This window comes from Osmerus mordax, chromosome 1 (assembly GCF_038355195.1).
Source record: "Osmerus mordax isolate fOsmMor3 chromosome 1, fOsmMor3.pri, whole genome shotgun sequence".
Lineage (NCBI taxonomy): Eukaryota > Metazoa > Chordata > Actinopteri > Osmeriformes > Osmeridae > Osmerus > Osmerus mordax.
The window spans coordinates 9,559,880-9,579,131 of NC_090050.1; the positions used below are offsets into that span (position 1 = coordinate 9,559,880).

The 19,252-nt window shown below is 48.7% G+C and overlaps 1 protein-coding gene across 1 annotated transcript; it reads right to left on the bottom strand.

The window, feature by feature from the left end:
- Positions 1-12,523: 12,523 nt before the first annotated feature.
- On the bottom strand, positions 12,524-14,290 carry LOC136950954 (uncharacterized). The gene is given in 4 exon segments (XM_067245491.1): positions 12,524-12,617; positions 12,619-12,775; positions 12,778-14,031; positions 14,200-14,290. Coding segments are annotated over 4 exon segments (1,596 nt in total).
- Positions 14,291-19,252: the final 4,962 nt, after the last annotated feature.

Genomic DNA, 19,252 nt, shown 5'->3' on the forward strand with positions numbered 1-19,252 from the left:
CCCGCGGATCAAAGACCAAAGACCCGCCCGACTCAACGACGTCTCCCGAGCGGACTCGTCCGATCGAGATCCGCGAACCCACCGCGCCCTCCGAGGACGGCGCCGTCGGCTTTACCCACCAGGATGTGAAACGGGAGGCTACGGCGATTGTCGAGGCCTTTCTGAATGACATCCAGGCCCTTTCTGAAACAGCAGGAGGGCCCGGCGCAAAGCCCCAGGCTCTGCTGTTCGCCTTCAGGCTGATCGATGAATTACAAAGAAAGATCAGTCGTTTCTACGTCCAGTCGTTTCCAGACGAGGCCACGTCGGAGAGGGAGGTGACCCCAGAACGGACGGACTCTTCTGTCTCTGTGGCCGCGAGGAGAGGATCCAGCAGCCTAACTCAGGCCAAGAAGAAGAGTCAGATTCTGGAGTGCATTGAGGGTCAGAGGTCGACCCCTGTCAAAACCCAAAGGTCGAAGGCTTTTGAGTTCGAACAGGTCACGCTGCCCGGGACCCCGATTGACGACCAGGTTGTTTTCGACAGCTGTCCGATCGTCAGACTCACGACTATCAACACGGACGACCTTCCTGAGGAGTCCGTCGACGGAAGCAGTGAGACCATAAGTCGGGTCGTAGACTCGCTCCTGGGCAGCGTGAAGTCGGACCATCGTCTGCTAGCGCCCTCAAATCCCAGACTCGACCCAGCCAGGCTCCGGGACTTGTCCAGAAACCTGCTGGACCAGCTGAACTCCCTCCTGACCGCACACAACAAGCTGCTGCAGCTGCAAACCCAGGCTGGGGAGAGGAGGAGCTTCTCAGACACGGTGCTGATTAAGCACCACGGTAACCGCGGCAACCCTCAGCCGGAGACGGCCGTCCCCTCTGACTTGGTGTACGGCTTCGCTGAGCGGTCAGTGAGACGCCTGCTCCTCCCCTTCCTGCAGGAGCCCGTCTGCAGCCTCACACCCTCCAGCTGCTCCTCCTCCCAGGATTCCTCTGAGATCTTCCAGCAGGCCGTGAGTCTCCTCTCCACGGTCATGGTGAACCAGGTGATTGAAAACCTGTCTGGGAGCTCCCAGTCCTCCACCACAGGTCTGGGAGTCCAGGAGTCTGAGTCCTCCACAGTGGGACAGGACCAGGAAGTGAGTGCTCTCCTTCAGGTGGACAAGAAGAAGAAGAAGAAGATGTCATTTTTCAAAAAGCTGCGTTTCAGTTTCAAGGTAAAAACAGAATGTAGGTCATTAACATCCAGAATGATGTTTCATGTTTGACTTTAAATATAAGTCAGTGGCTTTGTTGATGTTTGTAGTCTTCCTACATTCACTTTGTTTGGTTATTTGTCGGTTGTATTGTTTTTAAGACGTCTTTAAATGAGTTACAGCATGTTTAGTACTTATGATGTGCAGAGACCCCTTTTTTTGCTAACTGGTTTTACTTCTGTAAAATGTAGAAATCCAAGTCGAAGCCCAAGGCAGCCCAACCTGACGCACAGACATCTTCACACCAGGACTTCATCTGTAAGTACAGACTGGACAGGGTCTAAGATGGGACCAGGGTTGTTACACAGGCTTTGCATAGACATTCACACACACACACACACACACACACACACACACACACACACACACACGACCAGGGGGGGTTCTCCTCTACTCTCCCCTCTCCTCCTCTCCTCCTCTCCTCTCTCCCCTCCCCCCTCCCCTCCCCTCCACTCCCCTCTCCCCCCTCTTCTACTTCCCTCTCCTCCCCCCTCCCCTCTCCTCCTCCTCCCCCCCTCTTCTCTCCACTTCCCACCCCTCCCCTCCTCTACTCTCCTCTACTACCCTCCCTTCTCCTCTCCTATCCTCCCCTCCTCTCCTCCTCCCCCCTCCCTTCTCCTCTCCTCCCCTCTTTTCTCTCCTCTCCTCTCCCCTCCCCTCCCCTCCCCTCCCCTCCCCTCCCCTCCCCTCCCCTCCCCTCCCCTCCCCTCCCCTCCCCTCCCCTCCCCTCCCCTCCCCTCTCCTCTCCTCTTCTCTCCTCCCCCCTACCCTCCTCTCTCCTCTCCTCTCCCCCTCTCCTCCCCTCCCTTCCCATCCCCCCTCCTCCCTCCCCTCCCCTCCTCTACTCCCCTCCTCTACTCTCTCCTCTCCTCTCCTCTCCTATCCTCCCCCATCTCCTCCTCTCCCCTCTCCTCCCCTCCTCCCCTCCCCTCCTCTCTTCCTCCCCTCCCCTCCCCTCTCCTCCCCTCTCCTCCGATGAAGGATGAAGAACCAGTCTGCCCAGTGAGATGGATAATGGTACAATTTGGCATCTTTTTATTAAGTTAGAAGAAAACGTGTGTGTGTGTTTGTGTGTGTGTGTATACTAATAATCAATGTTCCCAATGTTGTTTTCCTCAGGACCAGATCTTGCTGCTGCTGAAGCAGCCTGTGAGAAGTCTGTCTTGGTAAAGGCCAGAAAGCGTTCAACAGATTTTCACTCCTCTCCCGCACTGCTCCTCTCAGGGTGGTTAAAGGTGGCACCACGGGTCTCTAAATCTGGTGGGGCGAAAATTGTACTCCACTGACCCAATAAATAAATAAGTAATTTGGAACTAGTCTGCTCAATGTCTGAACATAATCTATTACTGTCAGCTGCAACAAAAGGTCAGTTGAAACTTAATAAGGCAAGGCGTTGCCTGACAAAATGTTGTAAAAGCTCTTAACAGAATATTCGTAAATGTACTGTTGTACGGTTGGTTTGAGCCGCTGTAAGGTATTTGCCGACCAGAGGATAGCCCGTAAACATAAGCAACACAGCCGCTTTGTTGGTTCTCCGTGGGATCTCAGGGCAGAGATTCTATAGGCCAGGGGTTCTCAAACTTTTTGGGGCCGGGGACACCTTACAGGGGTGAACATTTTCCAAGGACCCTCCCCCATAATCGTAACACCCATTCAGCATACTCTTTGTGCTCTTACCTGGACACAATATGCTTGTTATATTGGTGCAATTTAAGTTCTGTTGTGAAACAGTCCTCCCTAATCAAAAAGCAATCCTTAGGGATCAGTTTAGAGATGCTGCTCTTAGATGAGAGCTTCACCAGAGATAGGCCTGATTCTAGCATGCTGGAGGTTCGTAATGAAGCTATTCTACGGTCAATGGAGGATGATAAATCCTCAGGTGTTCGCATAGTGAAGAGTAGACGAGTGCAGTCTGAGGTGAGAAGTGAGCCACCGTGTTCTGCTGTAGCTGCTATACAGCGAACCAGCCTGCTACTCTAGATGAAATCCTTAGAGTGGTTGCCAGGCAGTATAAGAAATAAATCAAACATAGACCCAGAACTCAGCCCCGGTACACAGAGGATGGGCAGCCTATGTGTTTTAAGTTCCAGGGAGACAGCCACATCGCCAGGAAGTGTACTCGTAAAAGAAGAGGAGTCAGGTGGCTGAGGGGTTAGGGAATCGGGCTAGTAATCTAAAGTTGCCGGTTCGATTCCTGGCTGTGCCAAATGATGTTGCGTCCTTGGGCAAGGCACTTCACCCTACTTGCCTCGGGGGTATGTCCCTGTACTTAATGTAAGTCGCTCTGGATAAGAGCGTCTGCTGAATGACTAAATGTAAATGTAAAAGGGGGGGAAATTACAGTTTTTTTCCGATTGCTTAGACACAAAAATGTCAAATAACACACAGTTAGTGAAATCTGAAACTCAAGGAGCAAAACAGAACCCCAGACCTGCACAACTATAAGCACATTCTCATCCTCACACTATTTGCAAAATACTACACACAGTGTTTTGCAAAACACTAAACACACTTTTCTACATTGGACACAGAAATTTAAGATTATGTCACTTCATTACCTTTTTTAGACACTGCCTTGTAAAATGCCACATACAGTATGTGAACGAATGGATCAAACACGGGTGTCAGGTGTACAAGCACTAAAGTGCTAAACTGTAAACATACCAATCAGGTGTAAGCACTATAAAAAGGCAACAGGTCAGTGTACTTGTCCTCATCAAAAATGGAAGGCAATCTTGCAGGAAGAGGAAGAGGTAGGATGAGAGGGGGAGCCCGTGGAGAAAGAGTGGTAGGGAGAGGTAGACCTGGATGCCGTGGAAGAATAGGGCAAATTTACACTGTCTAATGACATTCGAACATTGGTTGACCATGTTGTGAACCATGGGGAAACATTGAGAGAGGCTGGACAGAGAGTTTAGCCAAACCTCAGCAGATATACTCTTGCAACAGTAATTTGGACATTTCAATAAGAGCACAGATGAAAACTACTATTCTCTACTGTCTACTGTACAGTAACATGTAGCCTACAATAGGCATTACATCAGTACTTTGTACACATTCACGGCAGTCCATGATTGAAACAATGTACTGTATTTCATTGCTAAATACTTTCATTTGTCTCCACAAATGTATTTGTTGTGTTTACAGTATGAAGCGTACTATACAGTTTTCAATTTGAAATATGCAACCTTTATGTAAACAATGTGGAGAAATACAGTAAATATTTTCAGCAGTGTGCAGTACTAGTCTTGTGTGTTGTGTTTGGTCAACATATTCACGTACTTGTACGTACTCTACTGGAACAATATCTCTGACAAAATCAAGCAGGTTATATCATTAGAAAAGAATAGTTAGTGTAAAAGTGTTTAAAAATGTTCACTACAGTGTGTAACTGATTCAAACAGAGTTCAATTTTATGAACCATGTGTGTGGCATACGGTGACAGAAATGTTTTTTTATACATGATTGTATAGTTTTGAATGAAGTGTTTCATTTAGCAAAAGATTGGAGGTGTTCTGCTACTTGTGTGTCTAGTTGTGTGAATCGTGTGTTGTGTTTTGACAAAGTGAGCCCTGTTTTCAAAATTGTCCTTAAGCAATTGGAAAAAACTGTAAGCAACACCCGTGTCACAGTCAGTTCCAGACAACAAGAACCCTTGGTTTGCTACGAGCCAGGTAATGCGAGGGCAAGCAGTTGGTTCACGTAGTAGAGGTAGACTCTTAGAACGGGCAGTTGACAAATGTCCAGCGGTTGATTTCAAAATCAGAGGGGTGACAGTGTCATACTTACTGGATACTGGTAGCCAGGTCAGTACAATGACAGGGTTTTTTCAAGGATCATCAGTCTGGGGAGGACAAGGATGTGTTGTCTACATCAGGGTGGTTAAAGATCACTGCCACTAACGAGGGAGATTCAACAAATTGTGTGAGAGGCGGTAGATAGTGAGGTTATTTTATCTTAATACTCCATCTCACTGGGGCAAGTGTGCAACCGCTCATGAATCCATTCATCAACGGACTGCAGTTTGTGAAGCAAATGCACTTTCGTACAAGAGGCTGTGATGTTCTTAGATGAGACAGTAGCGGTTGTGGCAGGTTCCTTTTGCAGGGAGCTGGAAACAAATGAGGACCGTTTCCGGAGTGGCTCTGTTGCTGTGTGGCTGAGACATGCTTTGTCTCCCTGCTCACCAGCCAGGGACAAAGAGGAGGTCATTCACTCAGGCCTCTAGAGGAAAAGGCTTAGTGAGAATATGAGCCTGTCGGCCATTGAATGGAAAAGTGATTGTGTCACACACATGCACAAACACAGTGTGTAGCTGGCGTTCAATGCCAAGTCTTGGTGGGCCCATATGCTGTGGACACTGCCTTTAAAGGTCTTCCCCCGGTTGGACAGTTGATCTGTTTGAAGGTAACAACTGTTTCTGTCATTTTTCTCCTCTGATTTAGTTTCAAAGTCAACGTTGTCTCAAGAGACGTACACTCACCTCTTTGGTAATTTGTAATGAATGCACATTTGAAAACAAATTTGTGCCACACCCACTTCAGAAAAGGACAAGGCAATACTTTTCTGTAACCCCAATCCACATTCGTCAAGTAATAGCAATATTTATAACTGTGATGATTACATTTCCTCTCTATAATCAAATGAAGGCCTTTAGTGCCTGCATTTTTACATTTACATTTAGCAGACGCTCTTATCCAGAGCGACACAGTAAGCACAGGGACATTACCCCGAGGCAAGCAGGGTGAAGTGCCTTGCCCAAGGACACAACTTCATTTTGGCACGGCCGGGAACCGAACTGGCAACCTTCAGATTACTAGCCTGATTCCCTAACCGCTCAGCCACCTGACTCCCCATGAGAATTTGACCTCTAAGGTTATTGTATTTGTGCTACTAAGATACTGTCAAAGTGAGCTGGACTAAAACCTTTGGCTCAAATGCCTATGCAGCTTGCCGTTGTCGCCCATAAAGTGGGGTTTGAATGGCATGTGTTTTTATGTGGCCCAGAGCATTCTTGCAGAGCACGTCCTCATAAGTGCTAAGTGCCAATAAACGACTTCAAGGTTTAGTAGCTTTGGAGGGAAGGTGGTGGTTGTGTCTGTATGAACGAATTGCTGTAAGTTCTTGAGACCTTTAGACTTATTTCTCGTTATTATGATCAGTGACCTATGCACTTTTGTAAAGCTCTCTCTTGGTAGTCGCTTTGGATAAAAGCGTCTGCTAAATTTAGAATATTGGTTTCACATGCAAATATTTGACATTCAGTTGGTGAGCATTTGTGTGTGTTTGTGTGTATGCCAACAAATGATCCTTAGAACACTTGTGAAATAACTCCAAAGTGGGCACTTCAAGAAAGTCATCCAGATGAAACGACATTCTACAGTGGAATCTACGCAGCCAGTGGACGAAAGTAAATATTGTAGCGACCCAAGGGTGGGTCGTTTGTTGACGTGCTGTTGGCGCAAAGGATTGTGGGTGGTGTATTTTCATACTTATTTCATGTTTAACTAATGTTGTGTGCATGTTTGAGTTGAGTGTTGTGGTTTTGTTTATTAGGTTTGTCAGTGGATGATGTTAGTGACTATAAGTTGTGTTGTTGTTGTTGTTACCCTAACTGTGAACTGTATGTGATTGAATCACTTGTTGTTGGCATTCACATGTAGTTGATCGTACATTAAAAGGTCTGTAGTCAAGTGGTGTATGGGACACAGATCATTGGGTCTTCTTCTCTGGGTTACATCTTAAAGGATCCACTCCTATATAAGCAGATAGTGCCATCATTATAGTGGTGTCAGAAGAGGGATGGTGCAACCACATGGGATGGATAAAGAAATCGCTGTGAATATCCAACCTGAACTGCCTGGGGTGTCTCCACAGGTGAATGTTGGGGCCAACCTGCCTTGTCCCACTGCCATGCCCAGAACACCAGCGAAGGTGCCCAAGTACAACGGTGAGACACTCCTGGAGCCATATTTCGCCCAGTTCCAGCTGGCAGTTTGGCACGGTGGTTGGGACAACAAGGAAACTGCCACTCATTTGGTGCTGGAGGGGAATGCGCTGCAGGTGCTCCTGGACCTGACCCCTGCTGTACAGCAGAACCTTGAGATCTTGACCGGGGCCCTGGAGAGACTGTTCGAGCGGCAATCCTTCCCGACCAGAGTAGGGACAGGCTAGCCAGCTGTCGCCGCCGGGAGGGAGGGAGTCTGGGCGCTTTCGCCGCGGACATCCAGCGGTACGCCGGCCATGGCTATCCAACATTTGACGCTGCCGCACGAGGGGGGAGCTGGGTCTCCATGCATTCAAGGGGCTTATGCCAGAGCAGCTACGCCAGCATGTGCGTCTCACCATGCCCAGAACACTTGAGGGGGCTCTTCAAGAAGCTGTACGGGCAGAGGCGGTGCTCTGCACTTAGGCTGCCCCACGGCTGGCCCCTGTGTCCCTTCCACACGTCCGGGCCGTCGACTGTGATGAACAGGGTGAGGAGGACGAGCCGGCCTGTCAGGTGCAGTTTCAGCGGCGGCCAGCCTCAGCTGGGAACCGTCGACCTCGATCCACTCTTCGGTGCTATCGTTGTGACGAACCTGGTCACATTGCCCGTGACTGCCCAGCACCAATCGCCGCAACACCACAGCAGACGGGAAATGACGAGGGGGTGGCGCAGTGACGGGCCCGCCACTCCAATCGTTGACCCCTCCCTTGAGCCAAGAACTGTTGATTGGTCGTGTAGGCCACACTAGGGGACTGTATTTGGACTGTTGGCTTGATGGCCAACCCTGCCAAGCTCTAGTAAGATGTAAGTACTTAAAGAAGTAAACTTTATAAATGTAATAATTATAATAATTAGTATAAGAGTATAGGGCTTTCAAAATGTTTTGGCAGTAATTAAGGTTACAGCTTCAGTACCAAAAAAGATTCAATGTGCAATGCATAATAGATTTTCCTAGACATGAAAGCTAATTAGAATGTACAAGATGGATCTAAAAAATGTAATCTGTAATGTACTTTAAAAGTATTTTGACTGTTTTTGCTGCATGATAATAGAAAAGGTACATCCTACTCCAGAAGAACTGTAGACCATTTTCTGTTTCTAAGCAAGTATATCAAAAGTGAACTAAGTGTACTATCCATATTGTAGTATACTTTAATATACTTCTTTTTTTTAAGGGTGGTGACAGGGGAGAAGGCCGCTACTAAGGGGAAGAAGCAGCTGCGGATCCAGGCTGGGAACCAGGAGGTGGAACACGAGTTCTGGCTCGCTAACATCCAGGACACGTGCGTTATCGGCCTGGACCTGCTGTCCCATTGGGGTGCCTGTGTTGATGTCCCGAGGGCACCCTTGGTGGGGAGACTGACGCTCTAGGCCGGCCAGGACAAGAACACGAAGGTCAGAGACCGGTGTTATCGCCCAACTGGCTTCCCAGCTGTGCGTTCACCTATCAGTCTTCCTTTATCAGCAGATTCGTCACAAATTCACAAACATATTACTGGCGATTTTCAAGTCGATTCTCATATTTGCTGCGGCGAATATGAAAGTATAGGCTACGTGCGCACTACATTACATCCATTCACCCCAAAATAAATGTAGACAATAAAACATTTGCAGGCTTGCAAATGTGGGATCCGATCGCACTAGAGCAAAAACACGTATTACACCCAGACATCCCAACCTGCAGAGACTCATATCCGGGAGGTAGTTATTTCTGAACTTTGGCTTGCAGTCCCACATGCTCAGCAATGTTCTGACAAGTCCTCTAGATATAACACAAGTCAAGACTTAATGCATATGTTCTTTTTTAGACAATAAATTCAAACCTGATTCAGTGATCAGTCTGCAAGCTATTCCCATCCTCAACCGAATGATGGTATCCTCATCAGTCGGGAAATCCAGGTCCCCACCAGACAAAATGAGCTCTGCAAACTACACAAGTACAATCAATAATGTTCAATAGCTGTATTCAACAAAGGGTCAGATGTACTCATACCTTGCAGACAAATTCTCCACAGGATGTTGAGTCTTGCTGACACGGATGGCTTATTGTATCACAAGCACATCGTGAGATATGGACGTTTTGGCGTCTCATGAAAGCTCTATAAAACAGCAAAATTGTTGCTACTTGTAACCTACAACTTTTTATGATATTACCACTGGTTTATGACTTGCCTCGTCATATTCCTGCATTTGTTGATGTGATCAGGGGTTTCACCTAGGGGGTCCATGTAAATAACCCTTTTCTGCTTTGGATAGATGACCTTTACAAGACGTGAAGTCATGTTAAGAGGATGATTATAAACTTTAACATCAAGCACACCCATTTGAACCACCCATGGTTCTATACTTTGCTCCTTGGTAGTGCATGTACATTCTAACCACAAGAGTCCATTGATGTTTGTCACAGACTGGTCCTATCAGTACATCATATGTCATAGGGTGAAGATGAAAATGAACACTCATAATCAATGAATACTTGTGTGTATTGTAATGATACATGAACAGATTTTGAAATACTCATCTTGGTTAATCCCCTGTATGATCCTTGCCACATCGCTATCATTTGGAAGGAGTCAACTAGAAAAGCCTTGCTTTCAGTTGGATCTTGCTTCCCAATTACGGCATGAATGAATGCATTCAAAACCTTCAGTGGAAATTGAGTTACATTTTCCATCAAATATATCCAAGCATGTAAATGAAAAGCCTTTAAGCAGCATGCATTTACCTCACTCTCTCTACCTCCTTTCCGGGGGCCAGATTCTGCAGGTCAGCGGCAAATATTTTGTACGGCCCAACTTTGCTCCACAGCACACCTTGCCGTTGACCGGACCAGATTTCAGCAATTACTGAAAATTACAAGACAAGGTTGTTTACAAAAGCCTCAATGGTAATTGAATGCAGCATCAATTTCCGAAAAATCCCAAGTCCTACTGTGGGACATGACACTCCTGCATGTATTCAGTATGTTGTCAATAGAAATAAATTGTATCTATACTTACATTCCTTTGGAGTGACTGACATTGAGGGTCTGTTCTCAGTTGAGTCGGCCATCTTGCTGAGATCAGAGGACAAGGGGTCTGTTCGTGGACTAGGTGTGAAAGTGGGGGATTGGGGAACTGTAACGCAGCTGAAAGGGCTAAGCTGTGGTTCTGGAGGAGGAGTTGAAGCAGTGGCAATTCATTTGTCTGTGGTTCCACAGATTTTTTTAGGTGGTCAATGTTGATCTTTTCCATGATCTTTCCTTTATGGTTTTAGAGATCAGCACTTTTGGCGTCGATTTTTTATATTTCAAATGGACCCAGTAAGTCTGACTCTAATTTCCCCCCCTTTCTCTGTTCCTGACGAATGGCCTTTCTCAGCACTTTATCCCCCACCATAAAGCTGTCATCTTCCCCCTTCGAAAGCTTCCTCTTCCGCACCTTCTCTTGTCCCCTCTTTGATGTTCTCCTCCACCCTAGGGTACACATCTTCCAGGTTAGATATCCGGCTGCAAAGATCCTCATTCTCCACTAGTGCATTTAAGTCCTCATCACTTATCTGTAACATGGGTGTAGAAAAATTAAAACAAGCACACATTATAGCAGATACATAGATATGGTTGCCAAATCAGCTGCTACTGCAGGGAAATGCCATCATACCTGCCACTTGTCTGGAATTTGCAATGGATAACGGGCCTCTTTTCCTTACATCAAAAAATACGGTGAATACTTAGTGGTCATTTGCTTGTTTGTCCGTAGTCCAAACACTGTAGGTTTGAGGTACTTGTCCCAGTCGCTTGGGTGGTCCTGCATCATTTTTTTCAAAGCCCTGAAATTGGAAAACATACAGTAATTCCTTACAATAATACAATTCACGAGTTCAGTAATCACACCATCGATTGAATAGATAGCTTTTATTGAAGCTGGGCTGGTAGCAAAGCCAAGCCTAATGCATTGTGGTACAGGCTGGTAGCAGAGCCGAGCCTGAGGCTGGTAGCAGAGCCAAGCCTAATGCAGGGTGTCGCAGGCTGGTAGCAGAGCCGAGCCTGAGGCTGGTAGCAGAGCCAAGCCTTGAGTGGTTGGTGTAGGCTGGTAGCAGAGCCGAGCCTGAGGCGGTTGGTGGAGGCCGGTAGCAGAGCTGGGTCTGGGTTCCTGGGAGGATGAGAGTGTGATTAGGGGATGCAGAGATGGTGGAAGTGATGTGGATGGGTCATGTATAGTTACCGGGGAGGTGATGTGGATGGTTCATGAATAGTTACCGGGTATGGACTCGGGGTGTGGCGGAGAGTCCTTATGGGTCACGGCCGAGCAGCGGCTCAACCGGATCCCCAAAGGAACACTCACCTACGGGCTGCTGCGAGGCTGATGAGAGCTTGAGTGTGGTGGAGATCGGGGAGGTTGGTCCTGACGTATAGGCGGTATGCCTGAGAGGACCAGCGACCCAGAAGCTGGATAGTGTGGTCAGCGACGCCCTGGCTGGAAGCAGAGGAGGCGGCGCCGATTCTGAAGGAATGTGTGGAAAAGTGTGTGGGGTCTATGCCTGATTTGGTGAGGATGAGGCGGAGATGATGGTGGAACCAGAACCGGGAGGCAACAAGTCTTCCGTGATGAATAGTGGGCTGGATGGGAGGGCGTGGCTGCCGGATTTGGAGTGAATGAGTTTCTGTAGAGACTCGAAGGGGCTGAGAGGACAATTGAGGCGGAATAGGAAGATGGGAACTGCGGGCCCGCTCTGATTGGTCTTGCTGCGTTTCAGATAGAAAATGAGTGTGTCGGGGGAGTGTAGGGTGATGTCAGAGACGCATGGGTGAGCAGAAGGGTCGAAAGTGGAGGAGGTGGACGTGAATTCGGAGCACCTCAGAAAGCCAGGAGGAACATAGCCTCCAGGGTGGAGTCAGTGGAAGGGGAGGAGTAGCCAGAACGCAGTGTGGTGATGCAGGCGGCTAGTAGGTCGGCAGTGAGGGGGAGTTGTGCAGAGGGAGAGCGGGGTTCCAGGCGCTTCAGACCCTGCATGAGAAGGGAGGTCTGGCTGTTGGAGATGGCTGTGCAGGGGGAACCGGAGAGCAACTTGCAGAAGAAGTTGATGCCGCTGAGGTATGTGTGGATGGTGGAAGTGCGGATAGAGAGGTGCGCGTGAGCGTATGAGATGAAGCTGGTGATGGAAAGGAGGTTGAATGAGGGGAATGTGAGGTGGTGAATGGTGTGGAAGGACCTGAAGCTTTTCCAGGCTGTCCAGTAGGTGGAGAGTGTACCGGGGGACAGACCTTGGAGGATGACGTCCTGGGTATGGAGGTGGAGGTCGTGGAGGGGTGCCGTTACGGGAAGATCGTATAGGAATACGGAGGGACCGGAGTGGGAAGGGGGTCCGCCTCTGGGGCCAAGCGCCTGAATTTCTGCAGGGAGAGACGATAGAGAGTCGGCAATGGTGTTGTGGTGACCGGGGATGTGAGCGGCTCTGATTATGAACTGATGTGTGACTGAAAGCCAGGAGAGGCGACGGATGAAGGGCATGGCGGTGATGGAGTCTGATCGGCCTTTGTTGATCCAGGAGACGACGGCAGTGTTGTTGAGTGGATGAGGATGGATTGGCATGACCATTCATGGCCCCAGAGGAGGGCGGCGATGATGATGGGGTAGACCTCGTGAAGTGCAGATGAGGGGGCCAGTGAGGGAGAAGGGCAGGAAGGGAAATCGGAAGGCCATGGGGAGGAGAACCAGCGGCCGTTATAATAGCAGCCGAAACCAGAAGAGGGGGCGGCGTCGGTGAAGAGCTGCATGTCGTTGGGGTTGGATACAAGATCGTTATAAAAGAAAGTGATGCCGTTCCAGTGGGAAAGGAGATGATGCCAGAGCTCCAACTCCATGAGACAGGAAGCGTCCAGTGTGATGGTGTGGTGGAGCGACTGTACGGATGAAGCCAGAAGGAGGAGGTGGGAAATGAAGGAGCGGCCTTGGGGGATGATGCGGAGGGCGTAGTTCAGATGGCCGAGAAGGGAGAGGAGTTGGCGCTTGGTGCAGGTGGGGGTGATCAGGTAATTGGAAAGAAGGAGTGTGATGCGGTCCAGTTTGTCGGTGGGGAGTGAAGCTTTGAAAGCCACGGAGTCCAGTGTGATACCGAGGAACTCCAGTGTTGTAGCTGGCCCTTCTGTCTTTTCCAGGGAGAGGGGGACACCCAGTTGTGAGAACACCGTGGTGAGAGCGTGGAGGCCTTGCGCCGGTGGGGATGAAGGGGGGCCGATGGTGAGGAAGTCGTCCAGGAGATGGACTAAGAAGGGAACCTTGGACTCATTGAGGAGGATCCAGCAGAGTGCTTCGGAGAGGCAGTCGAATAAGAGTGGGCTGCTTTTGCAGCCGAATGCCAGTCGGACGGCAAAGTAGTAGGAATCCTCCCAGCAGACCCCAAAGAAAGCCCAGTAGTCTGGGTGGATGGGAAGGACCTTGAAGGTGGTCGTGATGTCGGCCTTCGCCAGCCAGGCGCCGCGGCCGGCCAGGCGGATGAGGGAGATGGCGTGGTCGATGGTGGTGTAAGCCAGGGAGTAGTTCGGGCTGGGGATCAAGCTGTTAATGCTGGGGACGGGTCCGCGACGGGGAGCAGAGAGGTCGATCACGAGCCTCTGCTTGCCCGAGTACTTCCGGGTGGCGACGCCGATGGGGCTCACCCGGTAGACAGGGAACGGGGGAGAGGCGAACGGGCCAATCATGAAGCCCTGAGACACCTCCTTGGCCAACAGGGCAGAGACCACGGCAGGGGCCTCGAGCGCCGAGCAGAGGTTTGGGCAGGCAAAAGAGCAAGCGGGCAAGGACACCAGGCCGGGGGAGAAGCCTAGGACCAAGCCGTCCAGGAGGAACCGCACAGCGGCGGGGTCGGGGTGGTGGCGGAGGACCGCAGCCAGGGCAGGGACGACGATGGGGGTGGACAAATGGGCATACAGTCAGGGGGCCGGCCGGCCGGGGGGGTCAAGGGAGCAGGAGGAGCGGGAGTGGGCCCCACCGCAGAAGGAGCAGACGTGGAGGCTCCGGCAGGACGACAAGGAGTAAGACCCGGCGTTGAAATTATTGCAGATCATGCGCCCCTTTTGCATCAGGATGGGGCGGCCCCGGCGGTCGGTGCCCGCAGGGCCGGACATGAGGGGCTGCGGGGTGAGGGGGTGGGGAGGGGCAGAGGAGGAGAAGGCAGGCCGGGCGGGGGGCCGCGGGCAGGAGCCGGGTGGGCCGCAACCGTGCACTCCAGCGACGGATGAGAGGGAGCGCTGCACAGGGAACAGGGCAGGGCGGACCGGGCGGCGAAGACCCGGCAGTAGGCTTCGCTGTCCAGCACGCCCCAGTAGGTGGACTCATTAAACTGCTGCAGCCGCCCTGCGGCCTCGGAGGCAAACCGGACGTGGTAGGTGTAGAAGCCGGAGCCCCCGAACCGCAGGGCGAGCTGCAGGACCAAGGTGAGGTAGTCGTCCAGCTCCGCACGGCGCCCGGGAAAGGAGGAGCAGATGACGTCCCGGTACAGGGAGAAGGCGTAGGCGAACTCCGCAGGTGCGAGCTCCCGGCGTCGGGCGGGGTCGGGGTGACGGAGCAAGACGGGGCCGCAGGTCCCGCGGGAGGCGGTCGGGCCGACGCCCGGGACCAGCAGGAGAAGCCGCAGGGACCGGGGAAGCCGAGGAGGTAGGAGCAGCGCCGCACGAAGAGCGGCCGGAGGCCTGGGGGACGCAGCCAGAACGCCGAGGGCGGGACCGGCGCTCCAGCCGGGAGGGAAACTCCTCGTCGGACGGGTGGAGGTCCAGGAAGTCCATGAGGGCGGGAGGCGAACAGCCGGAGCCGGCAGAACAGGCGAGCCGGACCGCAGCGGAGCGGGAGCAGCAGAGGCGGCGGCAACGAAGCAGGTGGCAGAGTTGGCAGTCGGCAGGCAGAACAGCAGCGGGGTGCACGAAAAGTCGAATGACAAAAACAATGCTAGCACAAGGATCAGAGCAACGGAAGACACTTTATACAAGCCTCGTAATTGATACCGGGAGTTTGGTCGCATTCTTCCGTGCTTTCGCTAGGCTGATGCGTATGAAGTTGATTGGAGTTGGTGCGCATTCTTCCGTGCTTTTGCGATTTGCTTGATTGGAGTATAGGAGGAATCTTGGTGCGCTATCTTCCTCCCGAACTTTAGTTAGTTAATCTAACTCCCTTATGAGAGGATGTAGGTTATATCGGAAAAAAAGCATGATTTACCCCTGAATGGTGCCATTGAGCTTTTCAACCAAACCATTTGTTTGTGGATGGTATGGTGCACACAAGCTTCTGACAATACCAAGCTTTTCACACAAGTCCAAGTTGATCTAGAATATGCATTGGTGTCTGCGACAGCATCTTGTTTCCCCCCTAATGTTGCTGTGTAGAAAAGTAGAATGTCATATCTCAGAAATCAACTTACTTTGTTGACAAATTCTTTGCCCTGGTCAGTGAGGATTCGTTTGGGTGCGCCATACTTAAGAATAAGAAGTCCATAATACAATCCGTGACTTCCTCTGCCTTTTTGGTTTTTAATGGATACACCAATCCATTTGGTGAAGTAGTCCACCATCACACGCATGTATTGGTTTCCAGTATTGGAGCACTTAAGTTTCCCAACAAGCTCAAAGGGCTCCGACACCTTCAATGCAAGCAAAAGTGTAACACAGGTTTTACACTTTCTCCCTGCCCTGCATGTTTTAAATGTTTCACTGCTCCAAGACACATTCAAAACGAATTTAAACATGTTAAAATGAATGACATAATTCACCTCTATGGGTTTGTACTGGGTTTTCTCCGTGATAGAGGTCCTCTTTTTCTGACACTCATCACATTGGGCAATCTAACAAAGTAAAACATTTGACAACACACATGAAATATGAATGCTATATTTTCATGGGCTCCACAGAAATATGGATGAATGATCCACTCACCCATTTTGTGATGTCTGCCTTCATCCCAGGCCAGTAATACCGTAGATGAATGGCATGCAAGGTTTTGTCTACTCCACAGTGAGCCCCAATGGCACTGGCATGAAACTTCACAAAGAGATCATTGGCCTCCTGTGGAGTGAGAACAACCTTTGCAAGGCGATGTTGCTGTTCATCTTGCTTCCTGTGGCACTGGTAATAGAGTTCACCATCTATAGGGACACATTGCCATAAACATTTAAACATTTCAAAATGTTATAATGCAATGGGTAAAGTGCTGTTGTGTGGTTTGCCTTACCGATGAGTTGGTAACGCTCTGCCCTTCTTTTCAAAACATATCTCTCACTCTTGGTGGAGTTTGGAGGATAGATATTGCTCATCTTCAGGGAAACAATTTCTTGTACTTTTTGAGGATCCATATTTGCTCTTTTTTCAACTTGTTCTACGAAACCCATCAACCCACTGTTGCTCCTGAGAAAATAACCTTTCACCTGCCCCCTTTTATACTTGCTCATTTGTGCTGTACAGATGTGTGCAGTTACTTTAATTGATTGATTGACTCCTATGATAAGTGGCATGATATAGAAACGTGGGCACAGACATTTTCCTACTTTTGACAATCATGGCAATTGAACCCTAACAGATAACCAGCTGTTTTGGATGAACCCAAACCAGGTGCTGATGTTGGGGGTAAGGGATATTCAATTAAATAATTGTTTATAATACTTCACACAACATGTGTAGTGCTTCACATAATAAAGTAAATATGATGGCAATACATGTGTTGTGTGTTTGTTAGAAACAAAATACAAATGTATGTATCATAGAAACCTCACAAAGTTACCTGGATGCTATTCACAAATGCATGCAACACCAAGTAGCCTACTGTGTTGTGGGTAGAATATTACTACATATACAGGCTACTACTCGGCAGTGTTCGCATTTAAGCTGATTGTATTGTCTGGGTTAACAGCAACGATCTAAGTATTATTTTTTATGTGGTGTCAGAAGGAGCTGTGATGTGGTGGTTAATATGGATATTGCCTTGAAACAACCCCAAATACGTGATTAGTAGCCTACTTTCGGGTAGTGTCTGGTAACCAGTTGTTTCAGAAGAAGCCAAAACAAGATGTTACCTGAAGGCCAACGTAGTTAATAAATACTTAACGATTTAACAAATCCTTCATGAGCTAGAATAGCTTGCAGTGTAAAGCATTGGGCTTTGGTGTAATACGTGTTTTTGCTCTAGTGGAATCGAATCCCACTTCATGCGAGCCTGCAAATGTTCTATTTTGTCTCCAGTAGAAATGCTATCGTACTGTCGTGTTTGTCTGTTCTCTGCTCTTCTTACGTGCCAACAGCCCAACGATGTCGAGTCATCGGACGTTGCCAGCAGGGGGATATGTAGCACAGTCCACAGACAAAGCACGGTACCATCACACCTTCTCCTACCCCCGACAAGGAGAGGGTCTTCCCCCTTTGTCCTTCTCCCAGAGGAGAAGCTTCAAAGCTTCTGGCCCAGCATGGGGTCAGAAACAGAGGCCACACGGCCCACAGTATCAGACAAAGGATTTATAAGGAAGAACTTTCTTATGTGGATTTACAAACATATTCTCAAGGACTACATGGCTCATGGACACTATTTCAATGACAGTAGTTGATGTGTTATAATGTGTGTTTTTCTCATTTACTTAGAACATTGTTTAATTGAGGTTTGATTATAACTTCCCTTCAAGTATAGTTAAGTCAGCCAATCTTGATATCAAAATGATTGTACCATACTAACAAAACCATTTATGAATGTTGTATTGTTATATTCTGAAGTTTAAGCATTCCATGGACAGTTGAAATAACGGAACTCAAAAGGTACATCTACTTCACACCTAGGCAGATCTCAGGACGATGCCCAGGTGGGGGGAAACTGACCAATGAAAGAGGTCACCTTCACGGGGACCCCCCCCCCCCCCTTGTTCTTTGGAGTATAAAACCCCCAAACGTACAATCACCCTCGCTTGTTCGTAGGATTAAACTGAGGTGAACGCGTCACTCTCTAACCTATTCCTCTCAATTGGCACATTCACTGAGCGCCCGGAACTTTGACGAGAGATTCAGCTTTCTATTCGTTGGACATAACGAACCTTTGACTCCTTCTTCAAACCGACAAAAATAACTACGATTTGCAATATTTCTTACTTGTGACAGATTGGCATGTTGTGATTAAATTGTTGATGTTTGATTGTATTTTACAAATGAGTTAACTTAACCCTTGTTAAGTCAGTTACCCTTGCTCGTCCATTGTTACCCCAAAGGCCTACCTGTCCCTCTCTACCCCTCTCTCTCTCCCTCCCCCCTTCACACGCGCTCTACACAGCCATTGTGTTGCTCGCCCTCATTTGCATCCAGCCACTGTACTACTCTGACTAACCCATAACTTATCTGGTATTTGTTCATTATAATTACATTCTCCTAAATAAATCATTGTGTATAATACTCGCGTATCACTCACGTTATCTGATCTGCTCTACTTTCATAGAATTCACTACTTAAGATTAGACTGATTATTACGAAGGCTATTATTTCAATATTATTCAATAAGGTTTCCTCTATCCCTTTAACAATAAGAGGTGGTGCCCTCAAGAACTACATACTTTATTATTAAATTAAGTATTGCTAATCTTAAACGAGCAAACCCCGCTACATATTGGAGCCCCGTGCGAGGCTTCGAAACAGATTGAAATGAGCGATCTATAACGGAGATACATTTTCCGTCTGAAACCCACCCTCCCACCCTTTTGGTTAAATTAATGCTCCGTTGTATTTAACTATTCCCCCAGATAGCTACGGTTTTAAAAGCTGTTTGAATACTGTGCTGTGTACTCATTGAATTGGCTTTGTCGTGAACAATTGGCTGTTTGTGTGTAACTAACTCGCTTCGGAAAAGCTAGACTTGAGCGGAGGTACGCGCGTGCGCAGTGACACTGCGACCCGTCTCATTTCATTTTGTAAAATCTACAAGGCAGCGCTTCCAAGAGAAGGCATAAGAACCTTATAACGAGTCATAACCACTACTTATATTGGTACCATACACGCTTCGGAAAGGTGTATTATAGTAGTGTTGGCCAT